The sequence below is a fragment of the Trichomycterus rosablanca genome, chromosome 21, assembly GCF_030014385.1.
Source record: "Trichomycterus rosablanca isolate fTriRos1 chromosome 21, fTriRos1.hap1, whole genome shotgun sequence".
Taxonomy (NCBI): domain Eukaryota; kingdom Metazoa; phylum Chordata; class Actinopteri; order Siluriformes; family Trichomycteridae; genus Trichomycterus; species Trichomycterus rosablanca.
This window is the reverse complement of record NC_086008.1, coordinates 14,828,308-14,855,047: the sequence shown is the minus strand read 5'-3', so window position 1 is coordinate 14,855,047 and position 26,740 is coordinate 14,828,308. Positions and strand designations below refer to the sequence as shown.

General features: G+C 42.3%; 1 protein-coding gene and 1 long non-coding RNA gene across 6 annotated transcripts in view; one reads left to right on the top strand and one right to left on the bottom strand.

Annotated features, from left to right (window-relative positions):
• The window catches only part of pdzd2 (PDZ domain containing 2), a 112,681-nt gene extending 97,759 nt beyond the window's left edge, over positions 1 to 14,922 (top strand). For 2 of the 3 annotated variants that reach the window (XM_063017505.1, XM_063017507.1), the window contains 6 exons: positions 1,860 to 4,338; positions 5,675 to 5,792; positions 8,136 to 8,237; positions 10,908 to 11,181; positions 11,717 to 11,851; positions 14,111 to 14,922. In XM_063017505.1, the coding sequence (XP_062873575.1) occupies positions 1,860 to 4,338; positions 5,675 to 5,792; positions 8,136 to 8,237; positions 10,908 to 11,181; positions 11,717 to 11,851; positions 14,111 to 14,277 (3,275 nt within the window). In that variant the 3' untranslated portion in view covers positions 14,278 to 14,922. Of the gene's footprint in view, positions 1 to 1,859; positions 4,339 to 5,674; positions 5,793 to 8,135; positions 8,238 to 10,907; positions 11,182 to 11,716; positions 11,852 to 14,110 lie in introns of those variants that run through there. The other variant, XM_063017506.1, reaches the window with a different exon arrangement.
• Positions 1 to 26,740, bottom strand: part of LOC134335105 (uncharacterized) — a 67,873-nt gene that overhangs the window by 24,089 nt on the left and 17,044 nt on the right. Inside the window, exons 3-4 of one of the 3 annotated variants that reach the window (XR_010015542.1) lie at positions 22,516 to 22,662; positions 555 to 680 (exon numbers count right to left, since the gene is read on the bottom strand). This is a non-coding gene — a long non-coding RNA (uncharacterized LOC134335105). Of the gene's footprint in view, positions 1 to 554; positions 681 to 18,326; positions 18,426 to 22,515; positions 22,663 to 26,740 lie in introns of those variants that run through there. The other 2 variants (XR_010015544.1, XR_010015543.1) reach the window with 2 other exon arrangements.

Here is a 26,740-nt window from a genome sequence, read left to right as displayed (position 1 = left end):
GGTCGCTGGTTCAAGCCACCACCGCCAGGTTGCTGCTGTTGGGCCCTTAAGCAAGGCCCTTAACCTTCAACAGCTCAAGCTGTACACTGTGATGTAAGTCGCTTTGGATAAAAGCGTCTGCTAAATGCTGAAAATGTAAATGTAAAATGCAGCACAGTGGTGCAGTGGGTAGTGCTGTTGCATGTTCTCCCTGTGTTTGTGTGGGTTTCCTCCGGGTGCTCCGGTTTCCTCCCACAAGTCGAAAGACATGCAGTCAGGCCAATTGTAACTACTTAAAATTGCCCTAGGTATGAGTGTATATGTGAATGTGTGTGTGTGTGTTTACCCTGTAATGTTGTACAGGCGACCTGTCTGGGTTGTTTCCTGCCTTTTGCCCAATGAATCAGATCTACCGTGACCCTGACCAGGATACAGCGTTGGTAAAACAGACATTAAATAAATGAATGGATGATTTGCAGTGACATTTCCATCCAAGGGGACAAAAGGCTGGAACCCTAATCATGCCAGTAAAAAAAACAAAAAACCCACACACACACATACCATAATCAACCCACCAGATTTCATTTCTGTAGGACTGTCGCCTCACAGCAAGAAGGTCCTGGGTCCGGGTCCTTTCTGTGTGGAGTTTGCATGTTCTCCCCGTGTCCGTGTGGGTTTCCTCCAGGTGCTCCAGTTTCCTCCTACAGTCCCAAGACATGCATGTGAGGTGAATTGAAGACACTAGATTGTCCAAGACTGTGTTCAATATAAACTTGTGAACTGATGAATCTTGTGTAATGAGTAACTACCGTTCCTGTCATGAATGTAACCAAAAGTGTAAAACATGAAGTTTAAATCCTAATAAACAAACAAACAAACATTTCTGTAGGGTCTAGCATTCAGGCCTGTACAGTTCTCATGGTGTATGATACACATGTACCCACTAACTAATCTAGTATATAGTACAGTATTGAAACAAGAGCCAGCGCATCTGTATTTGCTCCTAAAGCCCTAAAAACCTTTTTCTTAACCATAAATTAGTATCAACTCTTTCTCTACATACTTTTTTAACCTGCTTTCACCCTGTTCTTCAATGGTCAGGACCCCCAGAGGACCACCACAGAGCAGGTATTATTTAGGTGGTGGATCATTCTCAGCACTGCAGTGACACTGACATGGTGGTGGTGTGTTAGTGTGTGTTGTGCTGGTATGAGCGGATCAGACACAGCAGCACTGCTGGAGTTTTTAAATACCGTGTCCACTCACTGTCCACTCTATTAGACACTCCTACCTAGTTGGTCCACCTTGTAGATGTAAAGTCAGAGACAATCGGTCATCTGTTGCATCTGTTGTTTGAGTTGGTCATCTTCTAGACCTTCATCAGAGGTCACAGGACGCTGCCCAGGGGCACTGTTGGCTGGATATTTGTGGTTGGTGGACTATTCTCAGTCCAGCAGTAACAGTGAGGTGTTTAAAAACTCCATCAGCATTTCTGTGTCTTATCCACTCATACCAGCACAACACACACTAACACACCACCACCATGTCAGTGCAGTGCTAAATGATCCACCACCCAAGTAATACCTGCTCTGTAGTGGTCCTGGGAGAGTCCTGACCATTGAAGAACAGCATGAAAGAGGGCTAAAAAGCATGCAGTGAAACAGATGGACTACAGTCAGTAATTGTAGAACTACAAAGTGCTTCTATATGGTAAGTGGAGCTGATAAAATGGACAGAGAGTGTAGAAACAAGGAGGTGGTTTTAATGTTTTGTCACCTGTCTAAATGTGATAATTAATAAAAGCCAGATGTTCCGTTTTTATGATGTGCATTAATAACTACTTTGAAATAATATTTACTTTTATCTTTTCATTTTTGCAGCTGTAGATCGACTGTGTAGTTTAATGACGTCTTCTGGCTGTGAGCGGTCAACTAGAATGGAATCTGCAGCTGCTCCAGAGCAGAAAACGAGCATGGACCAAACTGGGGTTGCATTTGTAGAAACAGAAAATTCCTGTACAGAACCAAACCATAAACCAGAAGAAGAAATCCCCACCAACGAGGTTGCTGTCAGTAATATCGATGACGTTGTGACTGATATTTTAAACAACGAAAGATCCAAATCAGATTCCACAGACGTTGCAAAAACGATGACAACTACAGGTTCAGTAGAGACCAGCAACCCAGGACCAAAGGAGCAACCAAATCCTCTGGATTTCTCTATTTTAGATTCAGAGAACAAAGGTTGCCTTTTACCAGTGGGAAAGACATTTCTGAACAGTTACTCCCGGAACTATAGTCAGCTCCTAAATGAAAACGCAGACCTTTCTGTGAAAGGATGTGAAGAGCACCCGAGCATGTATAATATGCTTGATGAAAGTGATACTGAGACCGACTCCGCCACTGATAGTTCAGCAAAGAATAAAACAGCACAAAACAACTGTGAAGAACTTCAAGATACTGACTCTGATGAGGAAGTTGAGCTGTGTTACAGCACCGTTTCTGACCCTCAATCCAATCAACAAACTGACTGTTCGGTCTCTCTAAAGCAGGATATCTTAAGAAACCAAGCTGGGAATAAGGTAGGTGCTGCGGAGGTTCTTCAAAGCATACCTTCTCCCCTAGATGATGTGGACTCAAAGACAGAACATCTGTCCTCTAACCTCACTGAGTCCCGGAGTCTGATCCATCATGAGCCCTTTAATTCAGAGCCTTCAGATGAGACAGTGTTGTGTTTGCAGAGAACGTCAAGCTCAGAGCCATCTGAAAGTAAATTGGAGAATGTCGAAAAGGTTTTGGTGCCTGCTACAAGTCCACCGTTCCTCTCAGGTTCACCCAGAGCTATTGAAATACCAGTCACGTCAGCCGAGCAAGATTTTGCAAGTACTGAATTCAGCGGCAAATCATCAAGTACACCGACTAAGGATAAAGAGAAAATAAAAACACCCTCCAGCCCTGACTACAAATTCCAGTCTAAATCCACTACTAATAGAGCTGTGGAAGACAAGCCTCTGAACAACACCCCTGTCTCACCTCTTTTAAGTAGCAGGTTCAGGCAAGAGGAGAAATCAAGCAAACTTAAAGGATTAAGTATTAAAAGTAAATGCAACGGACAGGAGCAACCAGTGTGTAGGCCTGCCAGCCCGTTGTTAAAGAAATCCAACTGCTCACCCATTCATTCCCCTAAATTAGCATCTAAAAGGATTACCCCTGCAGCTAATCAAATGGCCAGCTTCCTAGAGAAGAGTAGTTCGATCATTAAAGTAGGGGATCAAAACCAACAGAATGGGAATCAAACCATAAAAGGAAGTGACTCTGTGAGGTCTGAACACGATGATGGAACAAAGCCGTCAATATCGAAAAGTGAGGCAAGCTCAAAACAAAGGACTTTCATTGAGGTGCGACTCTCATCATCATCTTCATCATCAGCACCAGTCCTTACATGCCGGGAATCTTCAGGTAGCAATAATTTAAGAGACAGCCCATTGCATGAAGAATCAGCACCAAAACTCACTTCAGATACTGTTATTTCCCTAAAGTCATCTGTGTCTAGACCAGAGTTGAATAATTGCATTGAAAGCCCAACTGAGCCTACAGAATTATTTCAAAATGATTTCAAGGTAAATACAACCACTGCAGAATCAACAAGTTATAAAGCAGGCAGATCTAAACTCTACCACAGAGCCCTGGATCGAAGGAGTTACTCCATGGGTGGCAGACCTCAAGACCCCAAACCATTTTCTGTTAGACAAAGAATCAAGTCATTTGAAAACCTGGCCAGTTTTGGACCAGTTATGAGATGTATTGACATCCACTCTTACGCTGTGAGCTCCAAGACCTCTTTTGACAGGAGGCGGTCTGCTAACACGACCTCAGTTAGCGCCCAGTCCACAGATAGTTGCTCTCTGAAGAGGAGTCTTAGCTCCTGTGTGGCTACTTCGAACTCCTCTTCTTCACTACAGCCACAAAATTCCTTTTCCAGTTTGGTTCTAAACAGCTCAGAGCCAGCAAGAGAAAAGCCACCAGTTGAGGACGCTGTTTCTCAACCCAGTCCAGTATTACACACTCCACCGGTGCTGCGCTCCCGCAATGCCCGTGCCAGTAATGGGATGTCACGTTCGAAACTAAGGGAACTAAGGGCACTTAGCATGCCTGAGCTTGATAAGTTATGCATTGAAGACTTCTCCCAAGACCCAGGCAATATCATGTTTAAGACAGAGCTGGAAATCCACCCTACAAGACAAACAACATGCACTATGGTGACCAGGATGAGGATGGTTGATCCTGGGATGCCTGAAACAATTACCAATGGGGACCATGGTCAGGAGCAAACTGGAGGACATTCAAGTTGGTCCATTAGGTAGGTGGAATATTTATATATAAACTAATTATTTATAAGTATGAGGACTGGAAATGTCTGGTAACAAACAATACAATATACATTTAGTCAGACTAAACTGATCTTTGGTCCAGAGTTGTTTCATTAATTACAATTTAAGGGTATTTGTTTTACTGTAGCGAGCTATAAATTACAGTAAAACCTGTAACATGTGGGGCCCCTTAGGGACATTTTTTGTGCATTCTCTTATACACTCTTATACACTTATATACTCTTTTACTTTCTCCTCTGCAGTGCCCTAATAATCTAGCCCACCAGTTTGATTCTTAGCTATGTTATCAATCTAGTCTGAAATTGGCTGTACCTGAAGGAGGGCTATGGCAGCTTGTTTGTTAAGGCTCCATGTGAGACTCTGCAGCTTGTAGGGGGCAGCACGGTGGCTAAGTGGGTAGCACTTTCGCCTCACAGCAAGAAGGTCCTGGGTTCGATCCCCAGGTGGGGCGGTCCAGGTCCTTTCTGTGTGGAGTTTGCATGTGCCACTCTCCTCCCTCAGACATAGTTAGTCCTGTCTAATAGACCACTGCACAACACTTTTTTTAATGTAGGTGTATTATATTGTATTAAGAGGCAGGGGTCACCAGAGCTGGGATCTCGAATACATCGTATCGAGTCTCAGTTCTGCCTGCCGGCTGGGCTGAGCAGCCACATGAACAACGATTGGCCTGTGGTTCAGATAGGGGTGGGATATTAAGCCGGATAGGGTCTCTCTCATAACTAATGCAATTACGACTTCTGCTGGCTGATTGATGGCGCCTGCACAGAGACGGGAAAAGAGTGCTGTCAGGGTGTGTCTCTTCATACACAGTGCTGATCCGCATTGCACTCGTCAAAGTGGAGGTGACAAAATGCATATGGCTGCTGCCCACGTTTCGGAGGGGGTGGGGGTTAGCTTCATTCTCAATCAGAGCGGGGATCGGCATTGGTGGAGAGAAGCCATGACGCAATCGGGCAATTGGACATGCTAAAGGGGAGAAAAGGGGGAGGGGTAGCTTAGTCGTTAAGGCACTGGACATGTAATCAGAAGGTTGCCAGTTCAAACCTCACCGCCGCCAAATTGCCACTGTTGGGTCTTTTTTGTACTCAGTTATAACTGTAAGTCACTTTGGATAAAAGCTTCTGCTAAATGCCACAAATGTAAACTATATTTTAATCTTTTGAACTTGTTTGTGCCGTTAAGACGTGTATTTATTATCAGCGACTGATCTTAGTTTTAGGTCTTGTCCAGCTTTATTGTAAGATATTAATTTAATGATGCTAAAGGGTTGAATTCTCCCGTGTTGTGTTTCTCCCATTACAGTATGAAAGACTTATTATCCTCTCCACTGGACCAGAGCAAGGTGCAAACAGCTCTAAATTCCCTCCCGGCCACTACGGACGTGAAGAATCTGATGGAGGAAGTGAACAGTGTTTCAGAGGTAATGATGTATAAAGAGGTAGAACGCAATCGGTTTTGTAGTGCGCCGCAGAATCCGAGTTTTATTTAATTGTTTTATTCAAGATAATTAAATTGTTTTCGGTTTAGCTTTTGTTGTAGTTCACTGTTTATTGAAGTACCTTTGAAGTTGTAATTCTAAACCATTTTCATTTAAATCCTCTACAAGATAAAGGGCAAGGAACATACCACCCCTTTATTTGAAAAATAATTATAGTATATTATTCATTAGACTTCATAGAATAATAATAATAATAACAGTTTAAGCACAAGGTTGAATCTTTAATTTGAGAGTAGCTTAAAATTTGGTAAGGGGCACAGTCATGCTAGAATAGGAAAGGGCCTTCCCTAAGCTATTGCTGCAATGTTGAAGCATATAATTTCCTTCATATGATTTATGTATTACTCTTCTTAGCAAGTGTTGTATCTAAATTCAGTAATGACTGAAAAGAGTGTCCTAATACCTTTGCCCATATAGTGTATATAGGGCACAAAGGGTGTCAGTGAGGTGTTTAAAAACTCCAGCAGCACTCCTGTGTCTTATCCACTCATACCAGCACAACACACACTAACACACCACCACCATGTCAGTGTCACTGCAGTGCTGAGAATGATCCACCACCTAAATAATACCTACTCTGTGGTGGTCCTGTGGGGGTCCTGACCATTAAAGAACAGCATGAAAGGGGGCTAACAAAGCATGCAGAGAAACAGATGGACTACAGTCAGTAATTGTAGAACTACAAAGTGCTTATATGTGGTAAGTGGAGCTGATAAAATAGACAGTGAGTGTAGGAACAAGGAGGTGGTTTTAATGTTATTGCTGATGTGTATAAAAAATTAAAAAATAATAAAAAAAAAAAAAGCTGTAGTAAGTGTATACAGTTCAACAGTTGCATTACAGTCAGTAATTGTATACCAACAAAGCAAGGTGTAAAAAAACGTTAAGAAAATCTTGGTTTAAAGAAACTCCAGTGGCCTGTGCAGAGCCCTGACCTCAGTCTCACTGAACAGGGACATCAATTGAGGTTTGATTGACCAACATCAGTGCCTAGCCATGCAAATGCACAATTACCCACAGACATACATTAAAGTTTTAAGAGAAGCCTTCTCTAAAGTGTGTCTATTAGGTCAGTTTATTGTAATTCCATTTGGTTTTTTTTAAATGGGATGTTTAGCAAGCTCAAGGTCAGGTGTCTGAATACTTTTGGCCATATAGTGTATCCAGATGTTATTTGGGTGGTGGACCATTCTCAGCACTGCAATGGCACTATGGCAATGACTTGGTAGTAGCTGTTTTACATCAGGTGCAGCAGTGCTCTAACAAGAGAATATACACCGATCAACCATAACATTAAAACCACCTCCTTGTTTCTACACTCACTGTCCATTTTATCAGCTCCACTTACCATATAGAAGCACTTTGTAGTTCTAACTGACTGTAGTCCATCTGTTTCTCTGCATGCTTTTTAGCCTGCTTTTACATTGTTCTTCAATGGTCAGGACTCGCCCAGGACCACCACAGAGCAGGTATTATTTGGGTGTTGGGTCATTCTCAGCACTGCAGTGACACTGACACGGTGGTGGTGTGTTAGTGTGTGTTGTGCTGGTATGAGTGGATAGGACACAGCAGCGCTGAAGGATTTTTTTAAACACCTCACTGTCATAGCTGGACTGAGAATAGTCCACCAACCAAAAATATCCAGCCAACAGCGCCCCGTGGGCAGCATCCTGTGACCACTGATGAAGGTCTAGAAGATGACCAACTCAAACAGCAGCAATAGATGAGCGATCGTCTCTGACTTTATATCTACAAGGTGGACCAACTAGGTAGGAGTGTCTAATAGAGTGGACAGTGAGTGGACACGGTATTTAAAAACTCCATCAGTGCTGCTGTGTCTGATCCACTCATACTAGTACAACACACACTAACACACCAGCACCATGTCAGTGTCACTGCAGAGCTGAGAATGATCCACCACCTAAATAATACCTGCTCTGTAGTGGTCCTGGGAGAGTCCCATCAAGCAGAGAAACAGATGGACTACAGTCAGTAATTGTAGAACTACAAAGTGCTTCTATATGGTAAGTGGAGCTGATAAAATGGACAGTGAGTGTAGAAACAAGGAGGTGGTTTTAATGTTATGGCTGATCGGTGTAAAGACAGCAGTGTTGTGACCAGAATGTTTGAGTAATTTAAATGTAATGCCATGTGATAAAGTTGATAAAAAAAAAAAATCAAGTTTCCAAAACCAGCCGTCCTAGAACTTTTTTTCATTTGAATTTAGACTGTTGTGTTCACACATGCTCTAACTGCTTTATGCAGGGTAAAGAGGATGTTTACGTTGTGGTCTTGATGAAGGAAGTGGGCTCTGGACTTGGCTTCAGCATCGCAGGAGGGGTGGACCTGGAGCAGAAATCAGTCACTGTAAACTATGACTATTATAATCTTAGCTGTTTTTCTCTTTTTGTCTGTTATACCTTTTTTTGTCATTTAAACTAGGGATGCACCGATCCAACTTTTTCAGTTCCGATACCGATCCGATACCATTGTTGAATTAATAAACCATATACTTTATCATGTGGGAAAGACTTAAGGCATCAGGATTAACTTAAACATTACTAAGTTTGCAAAACAAAATATAATTAACACAGATATAAATGTACTGAACTGCTATTTATTTGTCAATAAAATAATAAACAATTGTGCAGGACCTTGGCACAGCATTCAAATTCAAAATAAAAAAGTTAAAATATTTTCTTAAATATTTCTTCTTAAAATATTTTAAAATAAATTAAATGTATCAGCTGAAACTGAAGTAGTTACACAAACAGTAATCAATCTTATTTTTTAAATATGTACTGTAGTGTAAACAGTAATTCAAAATAAAATCTAGCAGCGGAAGAACCTGAGAATAAACGAATACCTTGGTACAATACAATCAGTAATCAAACACTGTAAACAAGCAAACATCTAGTGCAATTCAACATAAAGGGTGTGTTGGAGAAGCTAGTGATCTCTCTACATAGACGCATTTACGTCATCCTGTGAGCGCTCCCGATAAGGAGACTGTTAGAAATCCTAGATGCCTTAAAATCCTCACTTCTGAGGCATCTTAAGAACGAGTGAGCGTCCGACGCTGCCTTGGTGATCAAGGCAATCCCAGCATTCATTGCGGGTCGGGTGCGCTTCTCTCACAGAAAAATAAACATGGCTGACGGGGCGGAGAAACGAATGTTATTATCAAACCTAAATAAAATATTACTGATTTTTAACCTGTATAAACTTGTACCGAGTGTTTTTATTTGCAAGTTCGAGCTTGTCAGGAAATGTAATCGTTATCAGTACATGAAGGGAGGTGTTATATTGACGTTAGCGTGCTGTGCTACCTCAATTCATTGGTTTTAATGGCAAGATGCTAAATGCTAAACGCGAAGTAGCGCGTTCGAATAATATTGACTTATTAGAATCCTCTCTACTGAGGCAGCGTATCGGCCTAATTATGTGATACCCGATCTATCTCATTTTGGTAATATCGGGACCAATATCCGATCTTAATATCGGATCGGTGCATCCCTAATTTAAACCAACAAAAGTTAACTAGAAAGATCTGTACTATCAATCTGATTTTGATCACATGAAGTTTTACCACCTGGGATTTGTATACATATTACACAGTCCTACTTTTTGTAACAGGGTTGATTGTCCCCTAATCTAGTCGTGTCCAATTACCCTGATTGCATCCTCCACTGATTCAACCCTCCACCGCTGACTGAGGACGCTTCTCAACTGACATACGCCCCCTCCAACACGTGCTCAGTACGGACTGCATTTTTCACCTGCACGAGTCGAGTTCATATACCGGTTAGCACTGTGTATGGAGAGCCACACCCCGATCAGCATTATTCCTCAGCTCTGTGCAGGCACCATCAATCAGCCAGCAGGGGTCATAATTGCACCAGTTATGAGGACCCATGATCCGGCTTGCCCCTAACCCTATAAACATTCGACAACCCACCTCTTGTGTGCTAGCGTGTTTTACCGCTGCGCCACCTGAGCAGCTACATGAAGGATGCTTAACCAAGGTAGAACATTACAGTTGTAACAGTTGGGACAGTTGTAGCCTAGTGGTTAAGGTACTGGACTAGTAATCCAAAGGTTCCTGGTTCAAGCCCCACCACTACCAGTTGCCACTGTTGGGCCTCAATTGCCTCAATTTAACCCTCAATTGCTTAGACAGTATACTGTCACAGCACTGTAAGTTGCTTTGGATAAAAGCCACAAACAAAAAGGGGATAAGTGCAGTGCAAATAAATGCGGTGGCCAAAATAACGAAAACACAAAGTAACAAAAAACATTCACAGCCTGCAACGAAGAAAGTGGATAGAAAAGGGTTTGAGCAGAAGTGAAACCTGGTTGTCACAACATGTCAAGTTGCTCAGAGACAAGCCTGACGATCAGCACCCTGCCTCACCAACTGGCGCAGCCTGCGTCCAGCGAGGGTCCAAACGAGACCTGCCCCTAAAAAGGGCTTTCACACCGTCTCACTCGTCCATCAGCATCATACACCAGCAGAAAATCTGACCAGACCAAGTCCAGGTTGCCAACAAAGGAGCCGGCAAATCTGTAAGGGAGGAATCAAAATAAATAGAAACACTCCCACATGGAGCAAATGAGCACTCGATGAGGCGCAGGAGACTCAGTTAAGAGGAAGTGATACGTTAGTCTACACGTTCATGCCCATAAATGGCCAGGCTGGACTACATGATTCTGCAACCGAGCCTATTCACCGGGGGGCCTGTTTCACTTTCATACTATGATAAATATTCTTTGCCTTTAAGGTGGTCTTGTATCCTTAGCCAAATCTCACTTGAAAACTGTGAATACCAGGTTACTTTAATTGGTAATGACAGTCGTTCACACAACCCAGCTCAGTAAACACTATATTTGTCAATAAGTGTCAATTTAAAACTTTAAAATATGCACTGATCATTTTCAAGACTTGTTCTGACTGCTCTTGGGCAGTTTGTAGCATAGTGATAGACCCCACAAGGAGATCTCATCTGATAGGACGTCTAATCTGATTGCTTTCGACAGGTCCATCGGGTCTTCACTCAAGGGGTGGCGGGGTTGGAAGGTACCATCTTACGAGGGGATGCTGTGTTATGCATAAATGGAAAAAGTCTGCATGGGACAACTCATGGCGAGGCTCTGTCCTGTCTCCATCAAACCAGGCTCGCCGGTCAAGCAGTCGTGGTCATCCAGAGAAGCAAGAACAGTGAGCCTGTGTCTCCCAGACAGGAACTCCCTTTAAAATATGGATCACATGTTTCTCCAACTCATCAACAGAGAAACAGAGAAAACGAAGCAGGTAATCAGAGCTTGAATAGAAATACAGAAACACGTTATGTTGAGTCAATGCTTTCAGTTAAGTCTAAGACCAGACCAACGCCAGTACAGACGCAGACAAGACCAGTACTGGAATCACTCCAAAGCAAAGTCAAGTCAGATTTATTTGTATAGCGCTTCTTACAAAAGACGTTGTCTCAAAGCAACTTTACAGAATCCAGGACCGACAGACCAAAAACCCTGTTGAGCAAGCCGAGGGCAACAGTGGGAAGGAAAAACTCCCTTAAAATTACAGAAAAAACTTTGAGAGGAACCAGACAGGAGGCCATCATGCAGATCACAGCCAAGTTAGCAGGCCATCTAAATTAAATAGCATTGGTCATTGCATTATCATAAGTACAGTATTGTCATTTCATCAAGCAATTTATTTAATAAAGGCCAATTATGTTAAAACAAACCATATTAAGCAGGATTTGTGTAGGTTACATTATTAATGGTACTATGTATGAGGCATGTAACCACTGACTAAATCTTGTTGATGTGGTTCTGTGTTCTAGCTGTGGAAGTTGGGCCAGATGGAGCATTAAGTGTTGAGCTGATGAAGACCTCAGCAGGCCTGGGTTTCAGCTTAGAGGGGGGCAAAGCTTCAGTTCACGGTGACCGCCCCCTTTACATCAAACGTATTTTCAGAGGTATGTATTTCTTACCCACTGTTTGAATCTTTACTGAAATGTTAGTGCATCAGTGTGGATCTAAAACTAAGCTGTTCATGAAATGTAATTTTATTAAATTAAATTCATTTTTATCAACCACTTTATCCTGGGCAGCACCGACCAGGAAACACTGGGCATGAGGCAGGATTATTGTAGACATTGCAACAATCCATCAAAGCGCCCACCTCCCCTTCTCCCCCCAGACATAGCCAGTCATGTCTGTTTAAACACCCAGCCGGTCGGTAGCACCGCTGAGATTTAAACCCATTAACAGACTGTTGCACCACCCGGGTGACAAGCTACTTTTACTGCTGTTGGCTGTTACTTTGTTACTCCACCACACTAATCTTTTGACATTTTTGGCATGGCTACTATTACATGACTTCACCTTTGCACCACCCGAACGTCTCCCTGCTATGGATTCTCCGAATAAGGAATTAAAGATAAAATCGGCATTTTTTCCCCAACACGTTTCAAAATATGTCCAAAAAAAGGTGATGCAGCGGTAAAACATGCTAGCACACCAAAGCTGGGATTTCGAATACACCTGGCTGGGCTGGGCTGGGCGGCTGCATGAAACGATTGGCTGTTGTTTACTGGGTAGGATGAGCCGGATACGGACTCCTCATAACTAAGCGAATTACGACCTCTGCTGGCAGGTTGATGGCGTCTGCACAGAGTCAAGGAATATTGCTGATCAGGGTGTGTCTCTCCGTGCACAAGGCTGATCCGCATATGAACTTGCCTCGTGCAGGTGAGAAGATGCAGTCGGGTACTGGGCACGTGTCTGAGGTGGCGTGTGTCAGTCTCGCTCTCCTCAATCAGGGCGGGGGTCAGCTCCAGTGGAGAGGAAGCATAATGCAATTGGGTAAAAAATTGGACGCACTAAAATCGGGATAAAAGGGGACTAAATGCATTAAAGAAAAATGCCTAAATGCTTTACCCAAATGCTTTGGTAACTATGTTAGGATACTTGGTATTACTGATTTCATAAAGTACCAGTAAATGCTAAATTAAAACATTGCTGCTGCTGTTGCCTCGAAGCTTAGTGTTCCCAGAAGAATCTTCCAACAGGACAATGATCCAGATCTACACAACAGATGAATCTTTTGCTCCATTGAACTCCATTTAATAGCTGCTGGCTAAGCTAAAGATTCAAATCCACAAGAGAGGAACTAGGAGAATACATTTTCTGTATTAGATGAACTAATTCAGCTGCATCAAGAGTGATGTTTTCAGTTTGGGTTTAATGCTTTATGCTGTTGGACCACTGGATAAGCTTTATTATTTAATAATCAGTTATAATTGTAGTCATATGCCAAATGCAGACTTTTTATTGCGCTGTATCTGACTTTCAATAATAATAAATGTAGCTACAGGGCACCTGCTACTCAAAACTGAACTGCTGTCAAGCATGTTTTATTTCTAGCTGATATCATTCACTTTTTCGCTTTCGGTGGGTAGCACTGCCGCCTCACAGCAAGAAGGTCCAGGGTTGGATTCCCAAGTTGAGTGGTCCAGGTCCTTTCTATGTGTGGTTTGCATGTTCTCCCCGTTTCTGTGTGGGTTTCCTCCAGGAACTCTGGTTTCCTCCCACAGTCCAAAGACATGCAAGCGAGGTGAACTGGAGATACAAAATTGTCCATGACTGTGATTAACACTGAACTTGAACTGATGAATCTTATGTAACGAGTAACTAACTACCTGTCCTGTCATGAATGTAACCAAAGTGTGTAAAACATGACATTGAAATCCTAATAAAAACATTAAAAGCACCAGTTCTGATTCTGCTACCCAGATTGAAAGACATTTTGTACAATGTTATGAAAGAAATAAGATTTTATGCTTTATATTACTTAAATTATAGTAGTATGGTTTTTTGTGCCTTGAATTCTTAGATGTATTGTGCTTGAGCGAAGTCTAGGAGTCTAGGCTACAAAGATAAGCAACATACCTGTTGTTAAGCAGTAAATGGTTGTAAAGCAGTTGTAAAGCCTATAGGGGGTAACACCCAATGGGTCCAACACCCAATGTCTTGTGACCAGAGCAGTATAAAGACATAGCCATAGCATCTGTTCTGGGTTCTGCTGAAGGAACCCCCACGATTTCCCATGACTATGTTTAAAGTGCCTTAATATAAAACTTGACTGCTGATTTAATTATAACAATTCTGTATGTAGTTTAAGTGCTCTGTCTTTACAAGAGTCGTAACCCATCTGTGTCTTTTTGTTCACGTAGGAGGTGCTGCTGAACTGTCCCATGTTATCGACGTTGGAGATGAACTTCTAGCCATCAATGGCAAGTCCTTGCAGGGCCTGATGCATTACGATGCCTGGAACATCATAAAGACAGTTTCGGACGGCCCTATCCAGTTAGTCATTAGAAAACCCCGCACCTCAGTATGACGTCTGAGGGACTGTTTGCAGGACCGATGTGAACGATCTGCATGTGAAGCCGGTGCCAAACTGTTGTACATATTGAGCGCTGCTATTGCCATTACTTTTTAGACTTGATTTTTTTCTAACGTCACTCTTTGAGGATTCACTGCGCTCATGGCATTTCTACTGAGAAACTAGCTGGTAGCGTAGCAGGTACTTGTACAGTGTACTTAACAGCTGATTATCATGTTTTCTCTTCTTTCCATGTTCACACAGGAATAATGGAGCTTCGTTTAAAAGAGCTTACTCGTGAATTTCCTGTTTATAGGTTAATTGTAGGTTTTTCAAAGCAGCGTCCTACCAAAGTATGTTTGACTTTAAGCTCTAACTTGTACAGGTTTTATACATTACGTTAGCGGAGCTTTTAGCGGGGCTATGGGATGGCCGGGTGTGTGTAAAGGGGGATGTCCGAAGCCCCGCAATGAATTGGGGCCCTGTTTAGGATATTTCTGCAGTGGCTAATTCCCTTTATTTCCTTCTTAACCCTTTAAGTACTAAAGCCTGAAAGTGACCCTTTGGACACACTGTAATTTTTTATCTGTAAAAATGTGTAAATACAATATTAATAGGTGTTTCAAATTCTTTCTTAGCATAACCCTTTACATGTTAACGAATCCACAATACAAAACCTAATATACATCTATAAATGACATGATAAAGTAGTGTTACTTAAAACGATCACAGACATTAAGAAACAGAATGACATACCAGCAGATTTTAGGGAAGGGGGGGGGGGGGGTGTCTGAATCATCTAGCAACACAATAATTTAAACAACTATCCAAATCCACACAAAAATCATTGTTTCATATCCAGAGAATTAAGCTTTCGCTATCCCTGCAGTTCCCTTACATCCCAGTTCCCTGACATAAACACCATTAAAAATTGTTGGGGTGATGTGCACGTTATTCATCAACTCTAACTGGCATTACTTATCTTGGATGGGTTTCGTTCACCTACATGACTATTTTTTGTAACATAGAGAAAGCCTAAAGTTGCCCTGTGAAATAATGTACAAAAAGTGATTTCAGTCCTCTCATTCCTCATCTTGATTAAATATCGAACTTGCTGCTAACAGTTGTTAGTTCATTTACAAAATTAAGAAAACAAAGCCGCTCAGGTGGCACAGCGGTAAAGTTGGGGTTCTGAATACATCGTATCGAATCTCAGCTCTGCCTTTCCGAATGGGCTGGGTGGCAGCATGAACAACGATTGGCTGTTGTTCAGGGTTAGAGGGTAAAAAAGTCGGATCATAGGTCCTCATAACTGGTGCAACTGCGGCCCCTGATGGCACCTGCACAGGGCTGAGAAATAATGATGATGGGGGTGTGGCCCTCCATACACAGTGCCCGTCAGTGTATGAACTCGACTCGTGCGGTTGAGAGGCGTCCTCAGTCAGCGGAGAAGGGTCGAATCAGTATAGAGGACGCAATCAGGGTAATTGGACACGACTAGATTAGGGGAGATAAATTGGGGGAAAAATAGAAAGAAAAGAAAAAAAGAAAGAAAACAAACATCTTTAAATTGAGATTACTTTTTCCCCCCAAATTTTATAATTTCATGACGATTGTATATTGATAGGTGTCTAGTCATGACTGGATATGTTTGAGATTAGGGTGATAATCAAAGCTCTGCACCATCTAGGGCAGACCTGGGCATTGTACGGCCCGTGGCTGTCCACAAGTAGCCCACATGAGGTCAGTGGCAATTAAAAATCAGAAGTAAATAAATGTACATCACACATGCAATATTGACTGGACCACTATGTCTTTAAATGTTCGTAAGTTTCGATTTACGTGTGTGCGAGTGTATCCAGCTTCACCGTAATATGCTAGCGAACTGAACTGAGTGTGATTTATAGAGACGGTAGAGCCAAAACATCAACTTTTAAGTATTTATTTACTGAAGTCAATTAAGTAAAGCTGTTAAATGATCACAAAATTAAAATCCAGGGTTTAAATCACCATTACGGTATTAAACACGGAGAAATACAAGAATGATGCAAAGCGCTCACTCCTGAAGCCTTACTAGCTAAACTACAAAAGCAACAAGGACTTTTTTACACATCCAGGACTGGAGCAGTCAAGATCAGCTTTGTGATTTCCAAAAAGAATATTGGTAATATTACTGCACATTTTGTTCACACCTATTTTTGAAAAAAATTTAAATTACGAATAAATAGTGAAATAATGTTGATGTTTTTTACTTTGTCTGCTTCTCATTTTCATTGCCTGATTGTAACATCTACTCTAAACAGTACAATTTACTGCTTTTTATAAAGCGATCCACTTAATATTGAGCAAAATTAAGTTCACCCTATTAGTACGGCCCTCCACAACAGTCCCAGTTTCTTATGTGGCCCCTTGGAAAATTTAATTGACCACCTCTGGTCTAAGGTATTCCTGCACTGCGCCCATTGTTCCCCAGTAAAACCAAACACAGACCAGGATAAAGAAGCACTTAATTAAAATAAACAGAAAAACATGAAATGTACAGTATAAATCAGGTTATCAGTCAGTTTAATCTGAAAGGAGCTTTATTTTATTTTTTTTATTTAGTTTTACCTTTTATTTGTATCTTGATTTGTCAAATGTTTTCTAAATCGGCATCTAGAATGTGCTGCAGACAATGCTAAACTACTTAAATGGTTAAAATGCTTAAATCTGTTCCACAAAACACTACGGTTTTAAATGTGAACAGCCTAGTCTAGTTTTAAACATTTAATTCTTCTAATGGACCAAACAACTGTGATGCTTAAAATATACCAAACACATTCAGAATTTCTAAACTTCTGCTTAGTTTATTATTTCAGCTATGAGTCTTTTTCTTCTTTCTTCTTGTTTCCGCCAGGGTTCGCCACAGCGAATCATTCGTCCCCATCATTACCTATATGTCCTGAACATCCTCCTCTGTCATATCAACTACATGCATGTCCTCCCTCTTTCTCACCCCATCCATAAACCTTCCCTTCTCGTGATTCCTCATCTGCACATGCCCAAACCATCTCAATCTCTCCTGCCTGTGATGCCACTAATAAACTCTCACTCTCCTAATCCTGTCTATTCTCATCACTTTCAACGAGAACCTCCAGCTCCCCTCTCCTGTCTTTTAGTCAGTGCCACTGCCTCCAAGCCATAACACAGACCTCACTACTGTCTTGCAAAGTTTCCCTTTCACTTTGGCAGACACCCTTCTATCACAAATCACTCCTGTAAGTACACTCCTAGCTGGTACATAGGCTCTGTATTCACTTTTTCGCTCTAAAGAAATTACAGCGGGGCGGAACGGTGGCTCAGTGGGTAGCACTGCCGCCTCACAACAAGAAGGTCCTTGGTTTGATTTCCAGGTGGGGCGATCCGGGTCCTTTCTGTGTAGGGTTTTCTGTTCCCCTGGGAGCTCCGGTTTCTGTATTGCCACTCTAATAAACTCTTTCCTAATCCTGTCCATGCTCGTCACTTCCAACGAGAACCACAGCTAAAGCCTCCAAGCCATACTATAGCAGGCCTCACTACTGTCTTGCAAACTTTCCCTTTCACTCTGGCACACACCCTTCTATCACAAATCACTCCTGTAAGTCAGCTTTTTAATGACACTAAGCTATAATGCTGATATCTTGAACCAACATTGTTACGACTGTAATTATATATTTTTGTATGTGTAAATATTGCTGTCGCTATAAACAGTTAAGTTAATGCATTTGTGCTTTGAAGAACCAGTTTGTTCTGGTGGTGCTGATCAAAAATTATTATGAATGATTATTTTTTTCTATGTATTACACTCAAACATGCATTTCATGATCTTGTCCTTGTGTAAGGATGAATACTTTCAGTGCATTGCTGTTATTTATTTTATTTTCAGGTATGTTTTGTTCTGCCCTAGCTTGCAACAAGAACTCATAAACAATGGTACTGGTAGCACTGTGCGCCAGTAGCACCTGAAAGAAGCCTGCTATTCAGAATTTTTTGCTGCATATATTTGAATTTTGCTATAATAATAAAAAACTTGACAGTTTACTTACTCGGTTTAGCTGTTTTACTAAGAAACAACACAGCTATGCAGCAGTCTCAGTTCCGCTTGCTCCAGGTATCTTGCTTTCTTGCATACACTGATTAGCCATGACATTAAAACCACCTCCTTGTTTCTACACTCACTGTCTATTTTATCAGCTCCACTTACCATATAGAAGAACTTTGTAGTTCTACAATTACTGACTGTTGTCCATCTGTTTCTCTGCATGCTTTGGTAGCTCCCTTTCATGCTGTTCTTCAATGGTCAGGACTCTCCCAGGACCACCACAGAGCAGGTATTAGTGTGTTAGTGTGTGTTGTGCTGGTATGAGTGGATAAAAGACAGCAGTGCTGCTGGAGTTTTTAAATACCTCACTGTCACTACTGGACTGAGAATAGTCCACCAACCAAATATATCCTGCCAACAGCGCCCCATGGGCAGCATCCTGTGACCACTGATGAAGGTCTAGAAGATGACCAACTCAAACAGCAGCAATAGATGAGCGATCGTCTCTGACTTTACATCAACAAGGTGGACCAACTAGGTAGGAGTGTCTAATAGAGTGGATACGGTATTTAAAAAAGCCATCAGCGCTGCTGTGTCTGATCCACTCATACCAGCACAACACACACTAACACACCACCACCATGTCAGTGTCACTGCAGTGCTGAGAATGATCCTAAGTGAGACCTAAATAATACCTGCTCTGTAGTGGTCCTGACCATTGAAGAACAGGGTGAAAGCAGGCTGAAAGAAACAAATGGACTACAGTCAGTAATTGTAGAACTACAGAGTGCTTCTACATGGTAAGTGGAGCTGATAAAATGGACAGTGAGTGTAGAAACAAGGAGGTGGTTTTAATGTTATGGCTGATCGGTGTATTTAATCGTCTTATGTTCAGGATGGGTTTCCTTTGGGTGCTCCGGTTTCCTTTCACTTCTGGAAAGCAGGTTAGGAGGAAAATTTCCCCAGAGTACCTTTAACACACACAGTAGCACATTATACTCTCTATTCCTCTACTGCTTATGTTGGCTCCCTAACCAGACAGTAGACATCACTGCTACAGCTGGTGAACCCTAATCTGGCCCTTCCTCCCTTGTATACAGTAATCGTGTCTGTACAGTGCCCGACCAGGCCATTGGCACTGATGACACCTAAACACTAAACTCTGAGAAGGCAGACGGGCACGGTGGCTCAGTGAGTAGCACTGTCGCCTCACAGCAAAAATGTCCTGGGGTCGATCCCCAGGTGGGGCGGTCCGGGTCCTTTCTGTGTGGAGTTTGCATGTTCTCCCCGTGTCTGCGTGGGTTTCCTCCCACAGTCCAAAAACATGCAGTAAGGTTAATTGGAGACACTGAATTGCCCTACAGGTGAATGGGTGTGTGTGTGTCTGTCTGCCCTGCGATGGACTGGTGCCCCGACCAGGGTGTTACTGTGTGCCTCGCGCCCATCGAAAAGCTGGGATAGGCTCCAGCAATCCCCTGCGACCCTGACTGGATAAGTGGTTAAGAAAGTGAGTGTTCTGCCGAGTTACATTGGTGGTTACGCTAAGCATGGAAGAATTGTGCTGCTGTTTAAGTCCTGACACGTTTTGGAATTATCTTGTGGAACCGAAAGCAATTGTGTTTATGTATTAGCATTAAGCATGTTCCTAGCCTAAGGATATAATGTTGCCAGCCCATCATTTATGACTAATAATCAACTGCATATTTGTGTTCTAATGTTTTTTTATTATCAAAAGTTTGTAGACACCTGATATTTTTCACACCAGACTCTTTAAATCATTTTGGACTTTACTCTGCATGGAATCATTGTACTGCTAAAGCGGTATAAGACACTTGCACCCAAATGTGGAGTGTTCAAATTGCGAGTACGAATCTCTGATCTGCAATATGTGATGTTTATGACTGATGGGGTAACCTGTACAAGTCAGTGGGTGTTGCATGGGGCATAGTGTGTCTCTATACGTATTATTATTGGGAACTCAACAATGACAGGTGACAAGAAGCGGCTGGCGACTGCGCACATGTAGGAGGAACTGTGTGATAGTCTATAGCACTTTTTGGCAGCAGTAAAAGTACAATCAGTAATGTGTATGTGTGTTTAATAATTCCAGAATGCAATAACGAATCTAAAAAGCGGATGCTAAAATTGACAACCTGACTAAGAATCTAAAAGTTAAATATCTACAAAGCAGTGTAAGGCCTATACATATACACCGATTAGGCATAACATTATGACCACCTTCCTAATATTGTGTTGATCCCCCTTTTGCTGCCAAAACAGCCCTGACATGTCGAGGCATGGACTCCACTAGACCCCTGAATGTGTGCTGTGGTATCAGGCACCAAGATGTTAGCAGCAGATCCTTTAAATTTATGTAAGTTGCGAGGTGGGGCCTCCGTGGATCGGACTTGTTCAGCACATCCCACAGACCAGGCCACCTTCTTCCATTGCTTCGTGGTCCAGTTCCAATGCTCACGTGCCCATTGCTGGCGCTTTCGTCGGTGGAAAGGGGTCAGCATGGGTGCCCTGACTGGTCTGCGGCTATGCAGCCCCATACACAACAAACTGTGATGCACTGTGTATTCTGACACCTTTATCTCAGAACCAGCATTAACTTCTTCAGCAATTTGAGCTACAGTAGCTTGTCTGTTGGATCGGTCCCCACGTGCATGAGTGAGCCTTGGCTGCCCATGACCCTGTCGCCAGTTTACCATTGTTCCTTCCGTGAAGCACTTTTGTTAGATACTGACCACTGCAGACCGGGAACACCCCACAGGAGCTGCAGTTTTGGAGATGCTCTGACCCAGTCGTCTAGCCATCACAATTCGGCCCTTATCAAAATCGCTCAAATTATTACGCTCGCCCATTTTTCCTGCTTCTAACATCAACTTTGAGGATAAAATGTTCACTTGCTGCCTAATAAATCCCACCCACTAACAGGTGCCGTGATGAAGAGATAATCATTGTTATTCACTTCACCTGTCTCTTATATATAGCGGCATTGCTTGGTGCTTTTGTGAAATGTTGCTGCCTTTATTCTATGTACATTCATCATGTCACCAGTGGCTGAAATAGAATCAGTGAATGTAACTTGGCACTGGTTCCCCTTTGTCTCCCAAACAACACTGAGAAAAAGTGTCACATAGGCATTTCTTTATGACGTATTAAAAGCTACACTTTTTATTTACTCCACCTGAATATGTTACTAAAATTTATTCAAGCCAGGAGCTGTTTATCAAAGTATTCTGCCCAGCCATGGTCACAACAGACAGCTTACGTCTACAGACAGTACAAGTACAGTGCAAAGATGCTCAGCATTGTTTGACTCTTGCACTTGTACAGATGGCCACAAGGTCCTCCTGAGATTCCCACCAAAAGCTCATTGAATCAAGGCACACAACAATCTAAAGTCTAATCTTTTCACTGGACATGCTCCTGTGTTCAATAAGATGCAAAATAATTGCAGATTGAATGTTAGAGCAGCAATTAATCGATGGGTTTTCGTTTGGTTGGTTTCTGCACCAGACAAACTATTGGAAAACAGGCAATTTTAACAACGATGAGCAGCAGTGTCTCTTTAACAGTCTCCCAGCCCTCCCAGAAGACTAAAGTCATTTTTTAAATATATATTCTGACTTTAAATCTTGCTTTTGTTCAATTGCGTCCAATTGCCCGATTGCGTCACGCTTCAGCTCCACTAATGCCGATCCCCGCTCTGATTTAAGGAGAATGAAGCTAACCCATGCCCCCTCTGACACGTGGACAGCGGCTGTATGCATCTTGTCACCCACACCAGGCAAGTTCATATATGCGAATCAGCCTTGTGTATGGAGAGACACACCCTGATCCGCACTATTTTGCCATCAATTGGCCAACAGAGGTCATAGTGCATCAGTCACGAGGAGTCCCTATTAGTTTAAGTTTAATGTCAAGCACAGTCATGGACAATTTTGTATCCCCAATTTACTTCACATGTCTTTTGGACTGTGGGAGGAAACCGGAGCAGACATGGGAGGAACATGCAAACTCCACACAGAAAGGACCTAAACTGCTCCACCTGGGAATCGACCCAAGACCTTCTTACTTTGAGGCGACAGTGCTACCGACTGAGCCACCATGCCGCCCAAACCTTGCTTTTGCATTTTAGTGCTTTAAACAGTGCTTTAGTGCGACTATATCTTCGTGCGACTTACCTGCCTGTGTGGCATGGAGCATCATCCTGCTGAGGAACATTGTCGGAGCACAAGGAAGTACGTTTTCTTACAGGAGAACCTTGGCTTGATTCATGGGTCCTTCACAAAGACAAATCTGCCTGATTCCACCCCCAGGTCATTACCTATCTGCCACCAAATGTCACACACACACACACACACACACACACACATAGTTATGGTCAACATCATTGCCCCTGAATACTAACTATAACATGTAAAATATCTTCAGAAGTAAAGTGTTTAGTGAAAGCACAAGACACAATCATAATAGCACCCTTTGTTTAGTTTGAAACAACTCACAAAATTAGTGCAACCTGTGATTATTTAGATATTAGACCCAGCTGTTCCCACCCTGTTAGTGCTCACATCACTTCACACATCACTGGCCTGTAAATTGTGGCTTTGATGCTTAAAGGCCAATTTTTTCCATGTTAATTGTTTGCAGTTGTCGAAAGCTGTCTGAGCAGACCAGAAATGCTCTTCTCACCAAGCACAAGCAAACTTAAGAGTAAAAGACTCCAAAGACCGTTGTATCCTGGCTTGAGGTACTCATGGAACAGTCTAGAACTTTCAAGGACGTGATGGAAAACAGAAGATTCGTGAGGCAAACATGTGGCAAAGCAATCAAGTAAAAAATTCAAAGAACCTCTGGAGTGATGGTTTCAACCTGCAGTTTGTATCTGGTCATTATGAATTATCCAGAACCTAATTTGGAGAGGTATAGAGAGAAAAGTCACATGCCAAATAGTAAAATGTAGACTCAATCAACACCCATCTCACAGTATTAGTATTTTTAATAAGGGGAAAGATGTAAAGATGATCATTTGTAGTTTTTTCATTAAACGTTAAATGCATTGTCAAACAACAGTATAACTAGAGAGAACTGTCCTTAGAGCTCTGTTGTCTGTGGCATTGAAGGTGCAATCATGTAGAAAATGTCACAGGTTTCAGTTCTCTCACACTTCCTGTTTCTGCTATAATCAGGCACAAGGCAATCTGCTTAAATTAGCAAAGCCACCTCAGCACTCTAGAGACCTAAGAGAGAAAATCACTCTGATTTACTTTTTGATGGGAGCCTCAATTTAGATTGAAATGCTGGGACATTTTGTACAATGCAATATAAACAAAAAGCTGTGATTGGTTCATTCTTATGAATCTTTATTTAACTGACAAATGTAGAAATGGGCTGTGCCCATGCTGGCTGGCAGTGAGGGTGGAGATGCAGATCGATGGACAGTAATGAAGAGTTCTCTTTGTTGGTTCTCTTATTTGTTAGTCCTTTGTTGTTTATCTGATCTGTCTGGCTGACAGATGGATTTCACTACTTTTACTGGTGTTACTATGTTCTGTTTACCGGCCCAGCTGAAAAACAGTTGCACTACTATACTATGCTAATATCTTGAGTTTTGTCTATGGGTGGTGTGACAGCTTTCTGGGGTTTGTTTTTTTCTTGGTTCTCTGGTCAGTGTTGGTTTTATCTTGCTGGTGGATTGAGTAGCTGGCGGCGTTGCACCCAAGCAGCACTTTTTGGTTGGTTTTCCAATACTGTCCCTGTTTTTATGTGTTAACTGGTGATTGTGTGGATTGCAGTTATGCGGATTGCTTTATGCCATTTACATTTTCAGCATTTAGCTTTTATTCAAAGCGACTTACAGTACTGTGACAGTATACTGTCTAAGCAATTGAGGGTTAAGGGCCTTGCTCAAGGGCCCAACAGGTAGGTGGTACGTGTCAAAGTAACATATACATGGATGGCAGGACCCAAGGTTTCCCAGCAGAACATTGCCCAAAGCATCACACTGCCTCCGCCGGCTTGCCTTCTTCCCATAGTGCATCCTGGTGCCCTGTGTTCCCCAGGTAAGCGACGCACACGCACCCGGCCATCCACGTGATGTAAAAGAAAATATGATGCATCAGACCAGGCCACCTTCTTCCATTGCTCCGTGGTCCAGTTCTGATGCTCACGTGCCCATTGTTGGTGCTATTGGTGGTGGACAGGGGTCAGCATGGGCACCCTGACTGGTCTGTGGCTATGCAGACCCATACGCAACAAACTGTGATGCACTGTGTATTCTGACACCTTTCTATCAGAACCAGAATTAACTTCTTCAGCAATATGCGCTACAGTAGCACTAACAGGTGCTGTGTTGAAGAGATAATTATCGTTATTCACTTCACCTGTCAGTGGTCATAATGTTATGCCTAGTCGGTGTATACTGCCATTAAGATGACTTCTTTTTCTGGGGAAGTCCATTGTTATTCAGCAAGACATGACAGGTCTTATTCTGTATGCATTACAGATGCTGGCTTCCTAGACACAAAGCTGTGTCAATCCTGTGTACGTTCTTGGATATTTTTCAACTAATTAATCAAAACTTTGTTGGGCTTAATAGACTAGATAGGCTTAATTATGACCAACCCTGTTATATCTAAACTTAAATAGAACCTTTTTAAGGAAAGCCAACAGCTGAACGCTATGCCACAATAAAAAAAAAAGAAAGAATAATTAACAAAATATATTAGTCTGAGCTATACAAAGCCATGGGACTCTTGCAAACCACAACGAAAGCTATTATCTCCAAATGGAGAAAACATTTTACAGTACAACACTACCATTCAGTCTCTTTTTAATGGTGCAATTATTAGCGTATACCTTATATAAGGTGCATTAGGCCTGCACTACCTTAAATGTTCATCTGGGCTCTTTTGTGAGTCTTGTGTATTACTACCAGATTTGAAGAAAAAGCATTTCATCAAGGCTTGGTATTGCATTTGATGTTCCTGGGCTTGTGTGTGACTGTTGAAGGCACAAAGTTGTGATGCTAATGTTGCTATAAAAATAGTTTTGACACTTGCTAGTCAGGCACATTGTACTCATTATATGACCTTTTAGCAGTCTGTGGTTTGGTTCCTGAGCGTATATGGGCTATTTTAACTTGTTGTTTATGACTATTGTGGGCTACAGTTTCCTGACTGACAATGACTTAAAATGGTGGCATCTTATTATAGTGCCATTATTATAGGTTTGTGTGATCCTCCAGGGATATGCCGCCCCCAGACCATCACTGACCCACCACCAAACCGGTCATGCTGGATGATGTTGCAGGCTGTATAACATTTAACACATCGTCTCCAGACTCTTTCAGGTCTGCAACGTGCTCAGTGTGAAGAACTTATCTGTGTAGAAAACTGGATGCCAATCGAGCTGCACAGATTTCACTAAAGAACGTCAGGCCCTCATGACATCGTGGAGTCTGACAGTTTGCAGTTGCTGGAGGTCATTTTGTAGAGTTTTGGCATGGCTCCTCCTGTTCCTCCTTACATTTACATCTTCGGCATTTAGCAGACGCTCTTATCCAGAGCGACGTACAGAAGTGCTTCCATAGTGAACATTAACTTACTCTAGTTTAAGTAGACAACAGTCCAAGAACACAAATCTGCTAAAACCTGTTAGAACCAAAGTGCTTTTTTTTTTTTGCAAGAAATAAATGAGTATTAGTGAGTGTTAGTAAGTAAGTAAGTATAAGTCAGCTTAGGTGTTTAGTAAAGAGGTGATGAAGGTTTTTAATCATTTTTTAAAGACAGCAAGAGACTCAGATGTTCGGACAGACAGAGGAAGTTCGTTCCACCACTTGGGTGCCAGTACACAGAAGAGCCTTGATGCTTGTTATCCTCGAGTCCTGGGTGGAGGATCAAGTCGAGTGAGACTAGTGGCTCGGAGGTTGCGTGGTACAGAGCAGGATTTTATTAGACCACAAAGGTAGTTTGGGGCTGGTCCATTTTTGGCTTTGTAGGCCAGCATCAGTGTTTTAACCTGAATGCGGGCAGCAACAGGAAGCCGGTGAAGAGAACGCAGCAGTGGGGTGATGTGGCAGTGTTTAGGTTGGTTAAAAACCAGACTGAGATCCTCCTTGCACAGAGGAGCAGATACAGCCCTAAGCTGAGTCGACGGCCGAGTCCAGCTCTGTTTGTGCAACAGCCTGTGTCCTGGTATTTCCTTCATGGTTTTGAGACCTTAAAACCTTCTTGTGATGGCGTGTAAGGATGTGCCATTCTGGAGGAGCTGGATTCTGAATGGGCTTCTGAAGGTACCTGATGCTACCAGAATCACTCAGGGAGGATAAGAACAGAGTAATGGTCTGTTGCTACCCCCCTGCAAAACAATTCCCTTTTTGCTGGTTGTCTTGCTGTTGCCTGTCCAGAA